Genomic DNA, 23040 nt, shown 5'->3' on the forward strand with positions numbered 1-23040 from the left:
GAGTGGATGACTCCTCACTTCACCCCACTGAGTCAGTTTAACTTACTGACCTTTATTTCTTATATATTATTGAAAGATGCATTTCTAGGAAGAACCTGTGGTCCTAGAGAAACCAGAAAGCCAATCCACTGAATACAATTTATGGTTTTTTCATCAGCGTGCTGCGATGACTTGTGTTCTCTGTATATTTTACCTACATTGGCCAGTATAGTAGCCATTAGCCACAGGTGGCTGTTGAGCACTTGAAGTGTGGCTAGTCTGCAGCCTGGGCAACATAGGGAGACCCCATCTCTGCAAGAAATTTAAAAATTATCCAGATGTGGTGGCATGCGCCTGTAGTCCCAGCTACCTGGGAGCCTAAGGATGGCTTGAGCCCAGGAGGTCGAGGCTGCAGTGAGACTTTTTTTTTTTTTTTTTTTTTGAGATGGAGTCTTGCTCTGTTATTGGGGGAACTCACCCCCAGTATTTCAACGTAGGTTCTTTCTATTTTCTGTAAGTGTTGGCCAGCTGAGAAATAAAGAGACACAGTATAAAGAGAGGAATGTTACAGCTGGGCCACCAGGGGTGACATCACATATCAGTAGGACCGTGATGCCCTCCTGAGCCTCAAACCAGCAAGTTTTTATTAAGGGTTTCAAAAGGGGAGGGGGTGTAAGAACAGGGAGTAGGTACAAAGATCACATGCTTCAAAGGGCAAAAAGCAGAACTAATAATAAGGGTCTAACAAAGATCACATGCTTCTGAGGGAACAGGACCAAGGGCAAAAGCAGAACTACTGATAAGGGTCTATGTTCAGTGGTGCACGTATTGTCTTGATAAACATCTTAACAGAAAACAGGGTTCGAGAGCAGAGAACCGGTCTGACCACAAATTTACCAGGATGGAGTTTTTCCCTACTCTAGTAAGCCTGAGGGTACTGCAGGAGAGCAGGGCGTATCTCAGTCCTTATCTCAACTGCATAAGACAGACATTCCCACAGCGGCTGTTTATAGACCTCACCCCAGGAATGCATTCCTTTCCCAGGGTATTAATATTAATATTCCTTGTTAGGAAAAGAATTTAGCGATATCTTCCCTACTTGCACATCTGTTTATAGGCTCTCTGCAAGAAGGAAAATATGGCTCTTTTTTCCCAACCCCACAGGCAGTCAGACCTTATGGTTGTCTTCCCTTGTTCCCTAAAAATCACTGTTACTCTGTTCTTTTTCAAGGTGCACTGGTTTCATATTGTTCAAACACACGTTTTACAATCAATTTGTACAGTTAACACAATTATCACAGTGGTCCTGCCATGATGTACATCCTCAGTTTATGAAGATAACAGGATTAAGAGATTAAAGACAGGTGTAAGAAATTATAAAAGTATTATTTGGGAACTGATAAATGTCCATATTAAAATGAAATCTTCACAATTTATGTTCCTTTGCTGCGGCTCCAGTCGGTCCCTCTGTTCGGGGTCGCTGACTTCCCGCAACACTCTGTCACCAGGCTGGAGTGCAGTGGCACTATCTTGGCTCACCACAATCTCTGTCACCTGGGTTCAAATGATTCTCCTGCCTCAGCCTCCCAAGTAGCTGGGATTACAGGCGTGCACCACCACGCCTAGCTAATTTTTGTATTTTTAACAGAGACGGGGTTTCACCATGTTGGCCATGATGGTCTCGATCTCTTGACCTTGTGATCCGCCTGCCTCGGCCTCCCAAAGTGCTGGGATTACAGGCGTGAGCCACCGCGCCCGGCTGCAGTGAGTCTTGACTGCACCACTACACTCCAGCCTGGTTGACAGAGCAAGACCCTGTCCTGCCCACCACCTCCCAAAAAGAAAAATGTGGTAGTCTGAATTGAATGTGCTGTAGGTGCAAAATACACATTGGATTTCAGACTTAGGGCACACACAAAAGAGAATGCAAAATCTGATTAATAGGTTGTTTTTGTTTTTTCTTTTTGAGACGAAGTTTCGCTCCTGTTGCCCAGGCTGGAGTGCAATGGCATGATCTAGGCTCACTGCAACCTCCACCTCCCGGGTTCAAGTGATTCTCTTGCCTCAGCCTCCAAAGTAGCTGGGATTACAGGCATGCACCACCACACCCACCTAATTTTGTATTTTTACTAGAGACAGGGTTTCACCGTGTTGGTCAGGCTGGTCTCAAACGCCTGACCTCAGGTGATCCGCCCGCCTCAGCCTCCCAAAATGCTGGGATTATAGGCATGAGCCACCACACCTAGCGTATTAATAATTTTTATATTGAGTGCATGTTGATAATATTTTGTATATATTGGGTTAAATAAAATACATTATTGATTTTGTTTTTGAAACGAAGTCTCACTCTGTCATCCAGACTGGAGTGCAGTGGCATGATCTCAGCTCACTGCAGCTTCCACCTCCTGGGATCAAGCAATTCTCTTGCCTAAGCCCCCCGAGTACTGGGACTACAGGCATGTGCCATCATGCCCAGCTAATTTTTGTATTTTTTTTAGTAGAGACAGGGTTTCACCATGTTGGCCAGGATGGTCTCAAACTCCTGACCTCAAGTGATCCCCCTGCCTCAGCCTCAGCCTCCCAAAGTGCTGGGATTACAGGCATGAGCCACTGCACCCAGCCTATATTATTAATTTAACTGTTTATTTTTACCTTCAATGTGGCTCCTAGAAAGCTTAATGGTACATATATGCTCACAGCTGTGGCCTGCATTTTATTTCTACTGGACAGTGCTGTCTTAGGCACTTAACATTCTTTTCCTTAATTAACTTCCTTTCCCCCTCCTCCTGATTATTCTCAGGAAATCACTCAGAAAATCCTAGAAGCTGTGGGGAACATTGCCGGCTCTTCCTTGGAGCAAACCAGCTGGCTAAGCAGAAACCTGGAAGTGAAGGCCCAACCTCAGGCCTCTCTAGAAGAATCTGATGCTGAGGAGGACCTGTATGGTAGGTGGAGATGGGTCGGCTGATAGTGCCTCTGGTCAGCGGGTGGTTCTGGCTTTTCCTTAAGAGAGATCTTGAGTGTTCTCACCACAAAAAGAAAGAAAGTACTTAAGGTAGGCTGGGTGCGGTGGCTCATGCCTGTAATCCCAGCACTTTGGGAGACCGAGACGGGCAGATAAAGCAAGGTCAGGAGTTTGAGACTAGCCTGGCCAACATGGCGAAACCCCGTCTCTACTAAAAGTAAAAAAATCAGCTGGGCACAGTGGTAAGTATCTGTGGTCCCAGCTACTTGGGAGGCTGAGGCAGGAGAATCGCTTCAACCTGGGAGGCGGAGGTTGCAGTGAGCCGAGATCACGCCACTGCACTCCAGCCCAGGCGACAAAGCAAGACTCCGTCTCAAAAAAAAAAAAAGTATTTAGAGCAATGACAAGATGTTAGTCAAACTTTAGAAAACATCACTTTGAGGCCAGGCATGGTGGCTCACGCCTGTAATCCCAGCACTTTGGGAGGCCGAGGTGGGTGGATCACCTGAGGTCAGGAGTTCAAGACCAGCCTGGCCAAGATGGTGAAACCCCATCTTAACTAAAAATACAAAAATTAGCCGGGTGTGGTAGTGGGCGCCTGTAATCCCAGCTACATGGGAGGCTGAGGCAGAGAATTGCTTGGACCTGGGAGGAGGAGGTTGCAGTGAGCCAGGATTGTGCCACTGCACTCCAGCCTGGGCGACAGAGTGAGACTACACCTCAAAAAAAAAAAAGAAAGAAAGAAAGAAAGTACATGAGGTGATGCATGTCTTAACTTGTGTTATTTCACAATGTATGCATATATCAGCAGGGATGGTGAAATATTGAAAAAAGAAAACATATATGAAAACATCATGTTATAACCTGAAATGTATACCAGTTTTATTTGTCAGTTATATCTAATTAAAACTGGTAAGGGAAAAGATGTTGGAAAGTTAAAAAAAAAAAAGTTTAGGCATAGGAAAAAGCAAACTACCTTCTCAAGTCTGTGTTCATTCACCCAGACTCTTTGTTTTTTGTTTTTTGATTTTTGTTTTTGTTTTTTTGAGACAGAGTCTCGCTCTGTCACCCAGGTTGGAGTTCACCCAGGTTGGAGTGCAGTGGTGTCATCTTGGCTCACTGCAACGTCCGCCTCCCTGGTTCAAGCCATTCTCCTGCCTCAGCCTCCCGAATAGCTGGGATTACAGACATCTACCACCATGCCTAGCTAATTTTTGTGGTTAGTAAAGACAGCGTTTCACCCTGTTGGCCAGGCTGGTCTCAAAGTCTTGACCTCAGGTGATCCACCTACCTCGGCCTCCCAAAGTGCTGGGATTACAGGCGTGAGCCTCTGCGCCCGGCCCAGACTCTTCCTTTGTATCCGTAGCCAGATGACTGAACTGTCTGTTTTGACTTCTTGCAACATAATATGTGTGTGTGCTAAACACCAGGACCCCTTAGCTGGTGTCCCACAATGTGTATGCCACCCTGCTGACCTTCACTGAGCCTCAGTGGGGCTCCAGAAAGTAACACCCCAAGACCATTTACCTGGACATGGTGATAGAAATCTGTGTGGGATAAAGATGATGAGAATGTGTGTTTTTCTTTTTGCAGAACTATGGAAAGAAAATTTAGCAAATCAAGCTGGGAGGGTTGGCTCATGCCTGTAATCCCAGCACTTTGGGAGGCTGAGGTGGGCGGATCGCTTGAGGTGATTACAGATGATCCTTTTTTTTTTTTTCAGGATTAAGCATATCTTGGGGCAAGTGATTTTCTTTGCTACTGTCAGTGTCATTTAACACAGGGAAGGACAGTATGCCCAGTGCCAGTAGAGCTTAATACAACGTGAGAAAGGATGTTTGGTCCCAGTTTTATTTAATATAGGAACAAGAAACTACATTTCAGTTTTCAGTGTAAACTATCACAGTACCTGCCACAGAGTAATGTTCAAATATTGTTATCTTTCATTATTACTTCTACAAAAATTGTTAGCAGGGCTGAGTGTAGTGGCTCCCACCTGTAATCCCAGCACTTTGGGAGGCCAAGGTGAGAGGATGGCTTGAGGCTACAAATTTAAGACTATCCTGGTTAGCGGGCATGGTGGCTCAGACCTGTAATCCCAACACTTTGGGATATACTCCATTTAAAAACAAATCAGGCCTGTAATCCCAGCACTTTGGGAGGCCAAGGTGAGAGGATGGCTTGAGGCTGCAAGTTTAAGACTATCCTGGTTAGTGGGCATGGTGGCTCACACCTGTAATCCCAACACTTTGGGATATACTCCATTTAAAAACAAATCAGGCCTGTAATCCCAGCACTTTGGGAGGCTGAGGTGAGAGGATGGCTTGAGGCTACAAGTTTAAGACTATCCTGGTTAGCGGGCATGGTGGCTCAGACCTGTAATCCCAACACTTTGGGATATACTCCATTTAAAAACAAATCAGGCCTGTAATCCCAGCACTTTGGGAGGCCAAGGTGAGAGGATGGCTTGAGGCTGCAAGTTTAAGACTATCCTGGTTAGTGGGCATGGTGGCTCACACCTGTAATCCCAACACTTTGGGATATACTCCATTTAAAAACAAATCAGGCCTGTAATCCCAGCACTTTGGGAGGCTGAGGTGAGAGGATGGCTTGAGGCTACAAGTTTAAGACTATCCTGGTTAGCGGGCATGGTGGCTCAGACCTGTAATCCCAACACTTTGGGATATACTCCATTTAAAAATAAATCAGGCTGGGCGCAGTGGCTCAGGCCTGTAATCCCAGGACTTTGGGAGACCAAGGTGAGTGGATCACCCGAGGTCAGGAGTTCAAGACTGGCCTGGCCAACTTGGTGAAACTCCATCTCTACTAAAAATACAAAAATTAGCCAGGTATGGTGGCGGGCATCTGTAGTCCCAGCTACTCAGGAGGCTGAGGCAGGAGAATGACTTGAACCCGGAAGGTGGAGGTTGCAGTGAGCCAAGATCGTGCCACTACACTCCAGCCTGGGTGACAGAGAGACCCAACTCCATCTCAAAAAAAAAAAAAAAAAGGACTATCCTGGTAACACAGCAAGACCCCATCTCAGGCCGGGCGCAGTGGCTCATGCCTGTAATCCCAGCACTTTGGGAGGCCGAGGTGGGCGGATCACCTGAGGTCCGGAGTTCGAGACCAGCCTGACCAACATGGAGAAACCCCATCTCTACTAAAAATACAAAATTAGCTGGGTGTGGTGGTGCATGCCTGGAATCCCATCTACTCCGGAGGCTGAGGCAGGAAAATGGCTTGAACCTGGGAGGTGGAGGTTACTGTGAGCCGAGATCGCGCCATTGCACTCCAGCCTAGGCAACAAGAGCAAAACTCCATCTCAAAAAAAAAAAAAAAAAAAAAGACCCCATCTCTACAAAAGGGGAGGCAGAGGTTGCAGTGAGTCGAGATGGCGTCACTGCACTCCAGCCTGGGCGACAGAGCAAGACTCATCTCAAAAAAAAATAAAAATAAAAATAAGGCCAGGCGCAGTGGCTCACACCTGTAATCCTAGCACTTTGGGAGGCTGAGGCGGGCAGATCACCTGAGGTCAGGAGTTCAAGACCAGCCTGGCCAGCATGGTGAAACCCTGTCTCTACTAAAAATACAAACATTAGCCAGGTATGGTAGTGTGTGTCTGTAATCCCAGCTACCCAGGAGGCTGAGGCAGGAGAATCACTGGAACCTGGGAGGCAGAGGCTGCAGTGCGCCGAGATCGTGCCACTGAACTCCAGTCTGGGCAACAGAGGGTGCAAACTCCATCTCAAAAAAAAAAAAAAGTTTTTTTAATGACTAAAAGAAAGTAAATTACCAAGAGAATTTCAGGTGGGACTTAGTACTGCGAGGAAAGTAAGAGTAATGTGATAAGGAGTGGCTGGGAGTGGGGCAGGGCCACTGTGAGTGTTACAGAACATGTCCCCAAGGAGGTGACAGTTGTGCTGAGAGATGAAAGACAAGGGGACGGCCCTGCAGAGGTCTGGGAAGGCACTGCCCCGAGGGGATTGCAGGCCTTGGCCACGGGAGTGGGCTTAGACCCAGCGACCTGAAGACCAGGACTCTGGAGCTTCATGAAAGTGGTGGGAAGAGGTCAGAGAAAGGGTGGAGACTGATGAGACTGATGGTTGTTGGGCTTGGTAGAAAGCACACTAAGGGGCCGGGCACAGTGGCTCACACCTGTAATCCCAGCACTTTGGGAGGCTGAGGCGGGCGGATCACGAGGTCAGGAGATCGAGACCATCCTGGCTAACATGGTGAAACCCCGTCTCTACTAAAAATACAAAAAGAAATTAGCCGGGTGTGGTGGTGGGTACCTGTAGTCCCAGCTACTGGGGAGGCTGAGGCAGGAGAATGGCGTGAACCAGGGAGGTGGAGGTTGCAGTGAGCCGAGATCGCGCCGCTCCACTCCAGCCTAGGCGACAGAGACTCTGTCTCAAAAAAAAGAAAGCACACTAAGGAGCTTGGATTTCATCCCACTTGCCACAGGTAGCCTTAAAGTACTTAGAGCAGCAACATGTTAGTCAAACTTTAAAAAACATCACTTTGGCTGCTGTGATCAGTACAGTCTGTATTGGATGAGCACAGAAACTGGAAGTCCAGGTAAAAGGATTTCGCACTGGTTAAGGCAGAAGATGACTCTGGCTTGGAGGCAGGGTCAACAGAAAGGGACAGTTTAAATGCAGAGTCAGCAGGACTTGCTGATCGATCGGATGTAGTTATTTTAGAAAATGCAGCCAAGGATGACAGGTTTTTGGCTTAAGCAATTTACCAAGGTGGAAAAAACAGAAGAAAAAACATTTTGTAGAGAAAAATTGAGCTTGATTTTGCACATGTGAAGTCGGAAATGATGGAAAAGAGAGAAGGTTCTAGGAAAGATGATTAAGCAGTCACTGAGGTGGGTGAACCAAGAGAGCATAGAGCCTTGGGGTCTGGGAGGAGACAGTGTGTCCGAAGGCCCCAGGGGCAGACACACGGTGGAGGGCCGCTGAGAAGCAGAGTGCAACAGGAAGGGGCAACAGGAGCTGACAATGTAGAATTCATCAGGGTGGGTGGTCAGGATGGTGAGGGGACACTTGAGAAACAGGTGGAGAAGAGGATGGGAATGGAGCAAGGGGAGACAGTGGAGGTCGGTAACTCTTTGAGGCTAGTTGTCCATAGGGCAGTAGCCAAGCAGAATTAAGGACCAGATAATGTTTTGTTGTTGTTGTTGTTTTGTGTGTTTGTTTGAGATGGAGTCTCGCTCTGTCACCCAGGCAGGAGTGCAGTGGCGTGATCTTGGCTCACTGCAACCTCTGCCTCCTGGGTTCAAGCAATTCTTCTGCCTCAGCCTCCCAAGTAGCTGGGATTACAGGTGCACGCCACCACACCTGGGTAATTTTTGTATTTTTGACAGAGACAGGGTTTCACCATGTTGGCCAGGCTGGTCTCGAACTCCTGACCTCAAGCGATCTGCCCACCTTGGCCTCCCAAAGTGCTGGGATTACAGGCCTGAACCACTGCGCCCGGCCTAATTTGTTTTTAAATGGAGGATATCAAAGCCTATTTGCATGGTGACAGAACAGTACAGCAGAGAGGAAGAAATTAATTCAAGAGAGAGGAAGGATAATTAGCAGAGTCCTTGATGGCCACAGGGCCAGGATTGGGATCATAAATGGAATTATTGTTATTTGATAGGAGTCAGGAACATATCTATTAAAACAGGAGATGAGGCTGGGCACAGTGGCTCACGCCTGTAATCCCAGCACTTTGGGAGGCTGAGGGTAGCAGTTTGCTTGAGCCCAGGAGTTCGAGACCAGCCTGGACAACATGGTGAAAAATCCCCATCTCTACAGAAATTACAATCTGTAGTAATGGGACCTGTAGTTCCAGCTTCTGAGGAGGCTGAGGTAGGAAGATCACTTGAGTCCAGGAGGCGGAGCCTGCAGTGAGCCGAGATTGCACCACTGTACTCCAGCCTGGGCAGCAAAGCGAGACCTTGTCTCAAAAAAAAAAAAAAAATAAAGAATTATGTTGGAGAGTGGGAAAGCCAGCACCCCACCTGGGAACATGTGGTAGCATCAAGTCCCTTGAGAGATTCATGGTCATGACATAAAGTAAGATCAGTTGCTTGGTGGTCTGGTTTTCTCTGGAACATTTAGCTACACATAACTACGTAGACAGATCATTGGGTGTACCCAGCAGTGCATTCTTCTAGGTGAGTCCTTCCGAGGGAAAGAAGCAAGAAGCAAAGGAGTGAAGGGTAGATGACTGACCCTGGGTGTGGGTGGGAGGTGAGGACCTGTAGCAGCTGCTAGGTAGCTTTAGGCAGTAGGACTCAGGGACTGGAAAGCTGTCCTAGGATTCAGGAAAATGCCAGAGGGGTGGTCAGAGGAGGATGCTGGAAACGGAGATTTGAGAAGCTGGTGAGGTCAAGGGTATGACAGTGGTGGAGCTGGAGCGGAGTCGGGGATGGTTAGAAGAGAAGAAGGCCAGGGGCTTAGAGGCTGGGATGTAGGAGGGAGCATCCAAAGGGGTCGTGCAGTTTCAAGAACGATGACGAGAATGGAAATGGAGAGGATGTTAGTGAGTTAGTGCTAATTTATTTGATCAAAATATCCAGATTCTTAGTTGTTGAAACTGAATGTTGGCAGGGTGCAGTGGCTCACACCTATAGTCCTAGCACTTAGGGAGGCCAAGGCAGGCAAGTTACTTCAGCCCAGGAATTCAAGACCACCCTGGGCAACATAGCAAGACTTTGTCTCTATAAATAATTTTAAAATTACCTGGGCGTGGTGATGTGCGCCTGTGCCCCCAGCTACTCGGGAGGCTAAGGCAGGAGGATCACTTGAGCCTGGGAGGTCAAGGATAGAGTGAGCCATGATCATGCCACTGCACTCCAGCTTGGGTGACAGAGCAAGATCCTGTCTCAAAAATAAAAATAAAAAAGTTGAATGTTGGCCAGGCACGGTGGCTCACGCCTGTAATCTCAGCACTTTGGGAGACCAAGGCAGGAGGATCGCTTGAGGCCAGGAGTTCGAGACCAGCCTGGCCAACATGGCAAAACCCCATCTCTACTAAAAATACAAAAATTAGCCAGGCATGGTGGCACATGCCTGTAGTCCCAGTTACTCGGGAAGATGAGGCAAGAGAATTGCTTAAACCCGGGAGGTGGAGGCTACAGTGAGCCAAGATCACACCACTGCACTCCAGCCTGGGTGACAGGGTGAGACTCCATCTCAAAAAAAAACAAAAAAAAAAACAAAAAGCTGAATGTTAACAGAGAGGAATACCTGAGTCATATGGACACAATTGGTATGAAAGGTGAGAGCTGATGGCTCACATTCATGCAGGGCTTTTGGGGAGAGTAAATGGTGACCCATCCATCATAGTTAACATACAAATGCCTCTTTCTGTTCACAGATGCTGCTGCAGCTTCAGCAATGGTGTCTTCATCCGCCCCGTCAGTGTACAGCGTGCAAGCCCTCTCTCTCCTGGCAGAGGTAAATACACACCTGACCTGTCGTCCTTTATGGAAATGAGCGCCATCACGAATTGTTGCAAAGACATTTGTTCATTCCCAGGTGCCAGTGAGCGTGGGCCGCACCCTCCCAGGTGAGCTCGTCAATCAGGCAGCATTGGCCTCAAGCTGCACCATGGAGTTTTGGGTTAGGTTTTGCTTTAAGGACTGCACTTTTTTTTTTGAGACAGATTCTTGCTCTGTTGCCAGGCTGGAGTGCAGTGGCGCGATCTCAGCTCACTGCAACCTCCACCTCCCGGGTTCAAGCGATTCCCCTGCCTCAGCCTCCTGAGTAGCTGGGACTACAGGTGCGCGCCATCACGCCCAGCTAGTTTTTAGTATTTTAGTAGAGACGGGGTTTCACTATGTTGGCCAGGATGGTCTCAATCTCCTGACCTTGTGATCCACCCACCTTGGCCTCCCAAAGAGCTGGGATTACAGGCGTGACCCACCGCTCCCAGCCATGACTGCTTTTCTTATTGTTGCTTGCTTCCAAGGGTTTCTGTTTTCTTCCTTTTTTTTTCTTTCTGTTTTCTTCTTTTGAGATGGAGTCTCGCTCTGGAGTCTGCACTCAGGCTGGAGTGCAGTGGCGCGATCTCAGCTCACTGCAACCTCTGCCTCCTGGGTTCAAGCAATTCTCCTGCCTCAGCCTCCTGAGTAGCTGGGATTACAGGACCTGGCTAATTTTTGTATTTTTAGTAGAGATGGGGTTTCACCATGTTGGCCAGACTGGTCTCAAACTCCCAGCCTCAAGTGATCCGCCCTCCTCAGCCTCCCGAAGTGCTGGGATTACAGGTGTGAGCCGTCGCACCCGGCCAGTTTCTGTTTTCTTAGGGCCTTGTTCTTTTAGGTACTGGCTTCCCTCCTGGACATGGTTTATCGAAGTGATGAGAAGGAGAAAGCTGTGCCGTTAATCTCCCGTCTGCTTTACTATGTTTTTCCATACTTACGCAACCACAGGTAACGTCATCTTTGCCATTTCTTCCCACCCATACGCAGAAAAATATGTTTTCACAAATGAATCAAGTAGTTTTCCCTGGACAGTCCTTGACCTTGACCCTTCTCTCTTCCCACTCCCACTCAGTGCCTACAATGCTCCCAGCTTCCGGGCTGGCGCTCAGCTGCTGAGCTCCCTGAGTGGCTATGCCTACACAAAGCGAGCCTGGAGGAAGGAGGTCCTGGAGCTGTTTCTCGACCCCGCTTTCTTTCAGATGGATACTTCCTGTGTTCAGTAAGATATGCTGTCCTGATAACAATGTGCTCTGAATCTTCAGGTGGAAATGGCATTTTGGTTTACAGAATTCTCATTCCTGAAATAGAAGCAGAGCCATAGGATCAACCCAAATAACAGGACGTCCCTGTCACAGGCTCGCATGTTGACCATGTGTTCATGGGAAAGGGATCAAGTCTTTTAAAGTACAAAGAGGAATATCACTTAATTCAGAGAGCATGTTATTTCCTGGCTGGGCACGGTGGCTCATGCCTATAATCCCAGCATTTTGGGAGGCTAAGGTGGGTGGATCACCTGAGCCCAGGAGTTCGAGACCAGCCTGGCCAACATGGCGAAACCCCGTCTCTACTAAAAAATTCAAAAATTAGCCGGGCATGGCAGCACACACCTGTAGTTCCAGCTACTCGGGAGGCTGAGGTATGAGAATCGCTTGAACCTGGGAGGTGAAGCTTGCAGTGAGTCAAGATCCCACCACTGCACTCCAGCCTGGGCAACAAGAGTGAAACTCCGTCTCAAATAAATAAACAGCAGAACCTGGGGTTCCAGTGATACTTGTTCTATCTAATACTGCTTTGTCTTGTAATCACAAAATAATTGGCCAGTGTTAAGATGACAGAGCCCACTGGGTGACCCTGGGGGTGTCTTTACCCCACTTCTCGGCTGATACTCCACAAGTTCTTACTGAGATCTTGCAGCAGCCAAGCAGAGATCCACTGAGACTCAGATGCAAGATGTGCTCCTGGGCCTTTTCCTGAGATCAAGAAAATCACTCAGGGCTGGTCATGGTGGCTCACACCTGTAATCCAACATTTTGGGAGGCTTAGGCAGGAGGATTGCTTGAGCCCAGGAGTTGGAGACCAGCCTGGGCAACAAAGTGAAACCCCATCTCTACAAAAAAAAAAAAATCAAAAAAATTAGCCAGGCATGCGGGCATATGCCTGTGGTCCCAGCTACATGGAAGCCTGAGGCAGGAGGATCGCTTGAGCCCAGGAGGATGAGGCTGCAGTGAGCTGTAATTGTGCCACTGCACTCCAGCCTGGGCGACAGCACACGACCCTGGGCCCTGTCTCAAAATAACCAGAAAGAAAGAAAGCAAGCCACTCCTTTATTAATGACGGGAAGGCTTAGCGATAGAGGGTAGAGATTGGGAACCCTTTTTGTATGGCATGAAAGCATGGCCACCCCCAGAGGGCTGCTGGTGGCCCTGTGGTTTCCCTCCACGTGATCTTGTTGCTCTGCTGGGGTAGCCCATTTGGAAAGAAGAGCTAAGGGTGGTATTTGTCTTCACTATCCCACTCTTTTCATCAACACAACTGTGTGAATATCATCCTGTATGAACATATTTAAGAATAACCCTTGAAAAAGCCAGAGTGCCTTGTCAATTTGTTTCTTTGTGGTAAACTGGAGAAAGTCATTATTCATTCCCTATGTTAGGGTTATAAATGAAAAGCTTTTTCGTAGCTTTCTTTTATATGTAAACTATTTATTTCTATCACTAACCTCTTTTCAGAAAGCAGTTTTTTTGTTTGTTTGTTTTTGAGATGGAGTTTTGCTCTTGTTGCCCAGGCTGGAGTGCTATGGCACAATCTCAGCTCACCACAACCTCCACCTCCCGGGTTCAAGCGATTCTCCTGCCTCAGCCTCCTGAGTAGCTGGGATTACAGGCATGCGCCACCATGCCCTGCTAATTTTGTATTTTTAGTAGAGACAGGGTTTCTCCATGTTGCTCAGGCTGGTCTTGAACTCCCAACCTCAGGTGATCCGCCCACCTCGGCCTCCCAAAGTGCTGGGATTATAGGCGTGAGCCACTGCACCTGGCCCAGAAAGCAGTTTTTAATATATCTTAAGAGGGTATGTTATTTTCTTAATGTTTTGAATCAAACTATCATCCACTGCAAATTTAATTGATTTTGCTTTCTTTAATATCCAGTTGGAAGTCCATTATTGACCATCTTTTGACTCATGAGAAAACAATGTTTAAGGATTTAATGAGTAAGTTCTGTGTTACTTTTGCATAACTCACACTTGATAGGATCAATGCCAATATAACCAGCTTTCATCATATATTTCCGAACCCTACTCACACTTTCATGGTGCTGTCTACGCCACAAAGACTGTTATGTGATGTTCATAATATGGCAGGACTAAATCAATGAGTCTTTTCCAGTTGCAATTTATTGACAAGAACGCCACGACAGCCTTTTTCATAGTTTTATAGTGGAGAAATACTGCCGAAAGCATCCAGCTTCACATCTTGACATTTGTGCTGAAAGTAATGTTTCTATAATTTACTAGGAGGACTTTTCTAAACCTCAGATCCCTTCTCATGCACTATCATTAAGTATCATTAAAGAAATAAGTATTGGGCTGGGCACGCTGGCTCCCGCCTGTAATCCCAGCACTTTGGGAGGCTGAGATGGGCGGATCACAAGGTCAGGAGATCGAGACCATCCTGGCTAACACGGTGAAACCCCGTCTCTACTAAAAATACAAAAAATAGCCGGGCATAGTGGCGGGCGCCTGTAGTCCCAGCTACTCGGGAGGCTGAGGCAGGAGAATGGCATGAACCCGGGAGGCAGAGATTACAGTGAGCCGAGATCGCGCCACTGCACTCCAGCCTGGGCGAGAGAGCGAAAATCCGTCTCAAAAAAATAAAAAAATAAGTATTGGCTGGGCACAGTGGCTCACGCCAATCCCAGCACTTTGAGTGGCTGAGGTGGGTGGATCATTTGAGCCCAGGGGTTCAAGACCAGCCTGGGCAACATAGCGAAACCCCATCTCTACAAAAAATTAACCAGGCACTGTGGCACGCACCTGTAGTCCCAGCTACTTGGGAGACTGAGGCAGGAGGATCACTTGAACCCAGGAGGTCGAGGCCGCAGTGAGCTGTGATCCCACCACTGCACTCCAGCCTGGGTGATAGAATGAGATCCTGTCTCAAGAAATAAAAAGAGAAATAACTATTTTTTAAATATACATGGGAACAGTAATCTCATGTCCTTACTTAATAAAGATCATGATTTTTCACCAGGGAATATAGAATTACACTAGTATGAATTTCCCATCACTTACCTCCAATTGTGGTTTTCTCACTAAGTAAAACATTTGCTGTATTTATTCTAGACATGCAGAGTAGTTCTTTGAAACTATTCTCAAGTTTTGAACAGAAAGCCATGCTGTTAAAGCGCCAGGCTTTTGCTGTCTTCAGTGGAGAACTTGATCAATACCACCTTTACCTTCCACTGATACAAGGTAAGACAGCTGTCTTAGTCTGTTTTTTGCTGCTATAACAGAATACCTGAGACTGGGGAATTTATAAAAACAGAAATTTATTGCCTCACAGTTCTGGAGGCTGAGAAGTCCTATATCCAGGGCTGGCATCTGGCAAGGGCCTTCTTGCTGCGACATCCTATGGCAGAAGGTGGAAAGGCAAAAGAGCAAGAGGGGGCTGAACCTGCCCTTTTATTACAGTACCAATCCCATCCATGATGTGGCCTAATCACCTCTTAAAGGCCCCACTTCCCGATAACATTACATTTACAATAAAATTTGAGCATGCATTTTGGACAGGACAAACATTCAAACCACAGCAACAGCTGACCTGCCCTCACTGCCCCCACACACAGATAGACCCATGAGGGGCTGAGATGATTAAGTACCAGAGGGGTCTACTGCGTGCTTTGGCATGATTGTCACGTGTTAAAACAAGTATTCTGCAGAGTTATAGAACTTCAGAAGTATATTGGTAAATCTGAAACTTTATTTTAAAATCAATTATAGGCCAGGTACAGTGGCTCATGCCTGTAATCCCAGCACTTTGGGAGGCCCAGGTGGGTGGATGACTTGAGATCAGGAGTTCAAGACCAGCCTGACCAACGTGGTGAAACCCCATCTCTACTAAAAATACAAAATTAGCCAGGCGTGGTGGTGCGCACCTGTAATCCCAGCTACTTGAGGCTGAGGCAGGAGAATCACTTAAACCCAGGAGGCCAAGGTTGCAGTAAGCCAAGATCACACCACTGCACTCCAGCCTGGGCAACAAGAGCGAAACTCTGTCTCTAAATAAATACATAATAAAATCAATTACAGTGTTATTAATTTGTATTAGTTTTTAAAAGTCTGACCACAGTATAGGAATAATACTTCCTCAGCACTGTCTCTTGCTAGAGTCCTCCTGCAGTCAAGATACTCGGTGTTTACAGTACTCCCTTAATCAGCACCTTCAGCTGAGGCCAGGGAAGGGGCAAGATTTTGGAGAAGGATCTAATTTTTCCTTAACAATTTTTTTTTCTTCATCCCCACTATATTCTTTGACTGCATCAAAAATAATTATTGCTGACTGGGCACGGTGGCTCACGCCTGTAATCCCAGCACTTTCAGAGGCCAAGGCAGGTGGATCTCTTGAGGTCAGGAGTTTGACATCAGCCTGCCCAATGTGGTAAAACCCCATCTCTACTAAAAATACAAAAATTAGCCTGGTGTGGTGACTCATGCCTGTAATCCCAGCTACTGGGGAGGCTGAAGCAGGAGAATCGCTTGAACCCGGTAGGCACTGAGCTGAGATCGTGCCACTGCACTCCAGCCTGGGTGACAGAGACTCCATTGCAAAAATAAATAAATAAATTGTTATTATTATTGCCAACATTGTACGTGATTGTCAGGGTTTTTTTTTTTTTTTCCTTCTCATAAAATGTTCAGGTGGCAAAGTTGACCTTCTGTTTTGTTTTTGTTTTCATTTTGAGCCAGGGTCTCCCTCTGTCACCCAGGCTGGAGTGCAGTGGCGCAGTCTCGCCTCATTGCAACCTCCGCCTCCTAGGTTCAAGTGATTCTCCTGCCTCAGCCTCCCAAGTGGCTGGGATTACAGGCACCCACCACCATGCCCGGCTAATTTTTGAATTTTTTTTAGTAGAGACAGGGTTTCACCATGTTGGCCAGGCTGGTCGCGAACTCCTGCCGTCAGGTGATCTGCCCACCTTGGCCTCCCAAAGTGCTTGGATTACAGGCATGAGCCACCGCACCCAGCCGGAAAGATCTTGTTTTAGTTCAAAGCATTAACAGCGTTGACTCTTGTTAGTCATGATAACTTACATTTGCAATAATAAAACACCTTTACACTTTAACTGACATAATTTCAGCATGTAGTGCACATAAGATTTTTACCTTGTAATATCTTGAACACTTAAGAAACATGAAAGAAAACTTTCAAATATTAACAAGTCCAGTTGGCGTGCCTTGCTTGAATAACTGTGATAGGAGGATGATTTAATCAGACGGTAACCAGGAGCACCAGTAAAGGTAATGTCAGCTCTCCAAAGACTGTGGCTGAATGCAAGGTCAGAGCTGAACTTTGTTGCCTCCCTACAAAATCTGGAGAGAAAAAGAACAACAGGAATCACCTTTCCTTTAGTTCATGTGCAGTATAGGGGAGGATTCTTTATGAACCCAACCACTAGACAGTGGTCCTAAGGGAAGCAGTAAGTCTACTTTCTCAGTGGAGGAAAATGAAAAGGAGAGCATATTGGGCAATGTACCTGGTAACCCTTTCAGTGCCTTTTCAGTCTGAGAGCAGACACCTGTTCCTTTTTTTTTTTTTTTTTTCTTTGAGATGGAGTCTTGCTCTGTCGCCCAGGCTGGAGTACAGTGGCACAATCTCGGCCCACTGCAACCTCCACCTCCCAGGTTCAAGCAATTCTCCTGCCTCAGCCTTCAAAGTAGCTGAGGTTACAGGCACCTGCCACCACACTCAGCTAATTTTTTTGTACTTTTAGTAGAGATGGGGTTTTGCCATGTTGACCAGGCTGATTTCAAACTCCTGACCTCAAGTGATCCGCCTGCGTTGGCCTCCCAAAGTGCTGGGATTACAGGCATGAGCCACCGCGGCCAACCACCTGTTCCTTCTTTCTTTTTTTTTTTTTTTTGAGACGGAGTCTCGCTCTGTCGCCCAGGCTGGAGTGCAGTGGTGCAATCTCCGCTCACTGCAATCTCTGCCTCCCGGGTTCAAGCAGTTCTCCTGCCTCAGCCTCCTGAGTAGCTGAGATTACAGGCACACACCACCACGCCCAGCTAATTTTTGTATTTTTAGTAGAGACAGTGTTTCACCATGTTGGTCAGGCTGGTCTCAAACTCCTGACCCCGTGATCCACCTGCCTCGGCCTCCCAAAGTGCTGGGATTACAGGCGTGAGCCACTGCGCCCAGCCCTGTTCCTTCTTTCTACCCCATCTCACACTCCTCTCAAATTTGGGAGGAGGCCCAGATAGCCAAAGAGACAACATTAGGTGTATAGAAGCTAGAACCAAAAAAACAAAAAGATAGACAACATTCTGAAACAGGGGTGTGGAGAATTTGACCATGGTAGAGTTTAAACACCCAGCAATTCTGAGATATTATTTCTCTGAGAGGGAGCAAGCACAGGCAATATAATAGAATATATATATATAACATGTTTTACATAATATATTAATATGTTATATAATTATATGACATTGTAACATGTAATTATTATATTTGTATTATATTGACATGATTGTAATAACTAATAGGTAATGATTATATAAATAGTAATATCAAATATTATACTATATAACATAATATACTTGTTTATATTATATATTCAAATATGCAATAAAGGCAGCAGAATGCTAACTGAAAATGGAGGTAGGTTTTGGGCTCTTGGGAAAAGAGAAGTTTTTTTTTTTTTGTGGGGAGGGGAACAGAGTCTCACTCTGTTGCCCAGGCTGGAGTGCAGTGGCACAATCTTGGCTCACTGCAACCTCCGCCTCCAAGGTTCAAGTGATTCTCCTGCCTCAGCCTCTCAAGTAGCTGGGATTACAGGCACCCACCACCATGCCTGGCTTATTTTTGTATTTTTAGTAGAGATAGGGTTTCACCATGTTGGCCAGGCTGGTCTCGAACTCCTGACCTCAAGTGATCCACCTGCCTCAGCCTCCCAAAGTGCTGGGATTACAGGCGTGAGCCACTGTGTCCGGCCGGGAAAGAAGAATTTCTAAATAAATACGCTTTATTTTGGATAGCTCAAGTGCTATATTTCTAAAAATACTACGTGTTTTTAAAAAATAAGCCTTTTGCCCTGTTTTCATTTTTGATGAACTGACAGTTTACAGAGCACTTTCCTACATGTTGTCGTTGTCCCCAGGACGCCCGTGGATAGGCCCAGCCCCCCTGAGTCCTGGGTTGATGGCACTCAGAGTGTCCTCTGCCAGAGCTGGGGGACACTGAACTTGCCTGCAGATGCCCTGTGGAGGGATGATGCCCACATCTGCCTCAGAGAGGTAGATACATCCAGAAGCTCCAAAGACGCGTCCCATAGTAAATAGTTTGGGCCCAATTAAAAGAGGCAGGAGGCTGGGCACAGTGGCCTGTAATCCCAGCACCTTGGGAGGCTGAGGTGGGCAGGTCACTTGAGGTCAGGAGTTCAAGACCAGCCTGGCCAACATGGTGAAACACCACCTCTACTAAAAATACAAAAAATTAGCTGAGCATGGTGGCAGGCGCCTATAATCCCAGCTACTCGGGAGGCTGAGGCAGGAGAATTGCTTGAACCCTGGAGGCAGAGGTTGCAATGAGCTGAGATCGCGCCACTGCACTCCAGCCTGGGTGACAGAGTGAGTGAGACTCTATCTCAAAAAAAAAAAAAAGACAGGAGTGGAGAATTTCTACCACTTCTCTGCTGGGAAACCATTTGGGTTCTTTTCCCCGGAGACTGTTGCTCCATCAAGTAGCAGAGAAGGAGATGGGGAGCTGAGCAGCTCTGTATGTCTCGGCTCAGAGTGACATCAGTCTTACGTCTTTGGGGGCTGGGAGGATGTAGGTGAAAGGATACGAAGGTGCAGTTATGTAGGATGAGTAAGTCTAGAGAAGGCATGTACAACATGAGGACTGTCGTTAATAACACTGCATATGTACTGGGAATTTGCCAAGAGAGTAGATTTTAGGTGCTCTTACCACAAAAAAGAAAGGTCAAAGACAGGCGCAGTGGCTCATGCCTGTAATCCCAGCACTTTGAGAAGCCAAGGAGGGCAGATCACCTGAGGTCAGGAGTTCAAGACCAGCATGGCCAATATGGTGAAACCCCATATCTACTAAAAATACCAAAAATTAGCTGGGTGTCGTGGTGGGTGCCTATAATCCCAGCTACTCGGGAGGCTGAGGCATGAGAATCATTTGAACCCAGGAGGCAGAGGCTGCAGTGAGCCGAGATCGCACCACTGTACTCCAGCCTGAGTGACAGAGTAAGACTCCATCTCAAAAACACACACACACGCACACACACACACACAAAACTGACTGAGCATGGCAGCTCACGCCTGTAATCCCAGCACTTTGGGAGTCCAAGGCAGGTGGATCATCTGAGGTCAGGAGTTAAAAGACCAGCCTGGCCAACATGGCGAAACCCTGTCTCTACTAAAAATACAAAAAATTAGCCGGGTGTGGTGGCAGACACCTGTAATCACAACTACTCTGGAGGCTGAGGCAGGAGAATTGCTTGAACCCGGGAGGCGGAGGTTGTAGTGAGTGGAGACTGCTCCACTGCCCTCTAGCCTGGGCAACAGAGTGAGACTCCATCTCAAAAAAAAAAAATTTATTACTAATATACTAATGTACTAATGTACTACAGCCGATCTTAGCTAGCATGACTACCATTCAGCTGTTTGCTGTAGCAATTTGTTACATTCCTAGGAAACCTTAAGCTATGAGAAGAAAAAAAAAGTCTCATTCTACAAACAAGACATTTCAGGGGAGAAGCAGGGAAGAGTGTTAGGGGCTAGAGAGTGTTATTTGAAACACTTTTCCCTCCATAGGAATGAAAGTTTTTGTCATGGCCATCAAGTTTAAACCTTACTCAATAAATCTGTTATATTTACTTGCTCCGCTTCCCACCCACCACCCTCAAAATATGGTGGTGTCTGCCAGCCAGTCCGTATGATTGTGTAAGTCCATCCCTCACCACGGGCTGCTTGGTTTCTGCGTCTCCTCATTCATATTCTTAAAAGAACATTTAAATGGCTGTTGGTCATCCAGTGGATTTCTGGTGACAGATGTTCATGTCTTTCTACTCAGCTGTGGTAGGGGGACAGCCTGTGGGAATCATTTCCTTAGGTTTGGCAAGAGCCACGAGCTGCTGTATTTCACAAAGAAGAGGGCTGGGGTGGACTAGTTGCACAAAAGCATCTCCTAACATTCTTTTTTTTTTTTTTTTTTTTTTTTTTTGAGATGGAGTCTCACTCTGTCACCCAGGCTGGAGTGCAGTGGTGTGATCTCGGCTCACTGCAACCTCTACCTCCCAGGTTCAAGCGATTCTCCTGCCTCAGCCTCCCAAGTAGCTGGGACTATAGGCGCCCACCACCATGCCCGACTAATTTTTGTATTTTTAGTAGAGATGGGATTTTACCATATTGGCCAGGCTGGCCTCGAACTCCTTATCTTGTTATCTGCCCGCCTCGGCCTCCCAAAGTGCTGGGATTACAGGTGCGAGCCACCGAGCCTGGCCTGTAACACTCATTCCTTACACTGGGTTGTTACTAGAATGTCAGAACAGTCACAGTTTTATTTTTCTTTGTCTGATAAGAAACCCTAAACTGCATATTTGTGTAACATCTTTACAATCTTCTTTCCTTAGAACGCCTGACAGACAATCTCAGAGTTGGACAGACATCCATAGTTGCTGCTCAGATGTTTCTTTTTTTCAGAGTTTTGCTGCTAAGAATATCTCCTCAACATTTGACTTCATTGTGGCCAATAATGGTCTCTGAATTGGTGAGTACAAGTATTGTAAGTTTGAAAGCAAGGTTGGAGCTTTTTAAAATGCTTTTTCAGTAGCATAACATACTATTTCTTATGTATCCCATTTTATCTAAATGTTATTTTTAATCAGGTTGGTAGCACATGGTTAGCTCTTGGTTAAACAGAGAATATTTTACTCTATGATCATATTTGATCTCTCACCCTGTCAGTTATTCCAACTAACTTGTACCATTTGATAATACTTACTAGTTTTTTATATACATATAAATTTGGGCTGGGCGTGGTAGTTTATGCCTGTAATCCCAGCACTTTGAGAGGCTAAGGTGGATGGATCACTTGAGCCCAGGAGTTCGAGACTAGCCTGGGCAACATGGTGAAACTCCTTGTCTACAAAAAAATACAAAAATTAATTCGGCATGGCGGGAAGTTGCATCTGCAGAAGGTTGAGGCTGCAGTGAGCCATGATTGTACCACTGCACTCCAGACTGGGTGACAGAGTAAGACCCCGTCTTATTCATTCATTCATAAATTAATCGATTTTTAAAAATAAGTAAAAAAAATATTTGGGTAGATTTAATCTCAGATAGTAACTTGAATGCATTTTTTTTTTTTCAGATTCAGACATTCACACAGCTTGAAGAAGATCTAAAAGACGAAGATGAGTCATTGAGGTAAGCAGTACAAGATCTGTGCACAAGAGGAAAAGATGGTCACGATTAAAGCACGTCACTTTAGATATAGGGTTATCTAATGTTAAATGCCGTTTTCTTGAAGTACTTGTGAAAGGACCAGCTATTCCAAAAATTTCTTAAAAAGAAAATTCTTCTGAGGGACAGGTCATAGGTGAATGGACTATAACAGATCTGAATGAATTTATAACAAGCGTTTCTTTGCAAATTTATAGAAGCACCAACAAAGTAAACAGAACGAAAGTTTTAGTCCCGGATGCAAATGGACCCTCAGTGGGGGAGATACCCCAGAGTGAACTCATCTTGTATTTATCAGCTTGCAAATTCTTGGACACAGCACTTTCTTTTCCACCTGACAAGATGCCATTATTTCAAATGTAAGTCAGATAGGATCGTGTGTCCTTTTTGAAGTAAGAGATTTTGTTTTTTCCTTTTAAGCACTTTCACTTGTTTTTCATGTACAGTTTATGGGAAACCACCATCTGGGTTTCTAGTGACAGCTAAGCCAGCTCGGAATACCAAGTTTCAGATTACTTGCAACATCTGTGGCTCTGCAAATTTGGCTCACAGGAGTGTTTATGAATGTGTTTCTATGGTGTGTGTGTGTGTGCATGTGTATGTGTGTGTGGTTTTTGCTACTGAATGTTATAAAACAGGGCTTACCCACTGGTGCTCCTCACTGCCTTTGTGTAGACCTTTTTGTCTGTGTTTAGTTAGATACAAATGCCTTTATTTGGAGCCTGCCATCTCCGATTCACTTTGCCCTGTAGGCTTATGTTTCCTGCCAGCTTAGCACAGCTGCTCATTTGTTTAATTTCATGACCAGCCCCAGAGGCTATTTCTCTCTCTCCTACCCCCACAAAGAGAGTAATCATATAGAAATGTTTGTGGTTAAAGAGCGGGTTCTCTTAAATGCACATTGCTAAGTGAAAGAAG

The 23040-nt window shown here is 46.2% G+C and overlaps 1 protein-coding gene across 2 annotated transcripts in view; it reads left to right on the forward strand.

Moving 5' to 3' along the window:
• DOP1B (DOP1 leucine zipper like protein B) overlaps positions 1-23040 on the forward strand; it is a 132404-nt gene that overhangs the window by 104848 nt on the left and 4516 nt on the right. For both annotated transcript variants that reach the window (XM_055373998.1, XM_019017893.4), the window contains 9 exons: positions 2780-2924; positions 10325-10404; positions 11272-11381; positions 11506-11652; positions 13583-13644; positions 14776-14904; positions 21291-21427; positions 22031-22086; positions 22320-22481. In XM_055373998.1, the coding sequence (XP_055229973.1) occupies positions 2780-2924; positions 10325-10404; positions 11272-11381; positions 11506-11652; positions 13583-13644; positions 14776-14904; positions 21291-21427; positions 22031-22086; positions 22320-22481 (1028 nt within the window). The remainder of the gene's footprint in view (positions 1-2779; positions 2925-10324; positions 10405-11271; positions 11382-11505; positions 11653-13582; positions 13645-14775; positions 14905-21290; positions 21428-22030; positions 22087-22319; positions 22482-23040) is intronic.

This window comes from Gorilla gorilla, chromosome 22 (assembly GCF_029281585.2).
Source record: "Gorilla gorilla gorilla isolate KB3781 chromosome 22, NHGRI_mGorGor1-v2.1_pri, whole genome shotgun sequence".
Classification (NCBI taxonomy): Eukaryota; Metazoa; Chordata; class Mammalia; order Primates; family Hominidae; genus Gorilla; species Gorilla gorilla.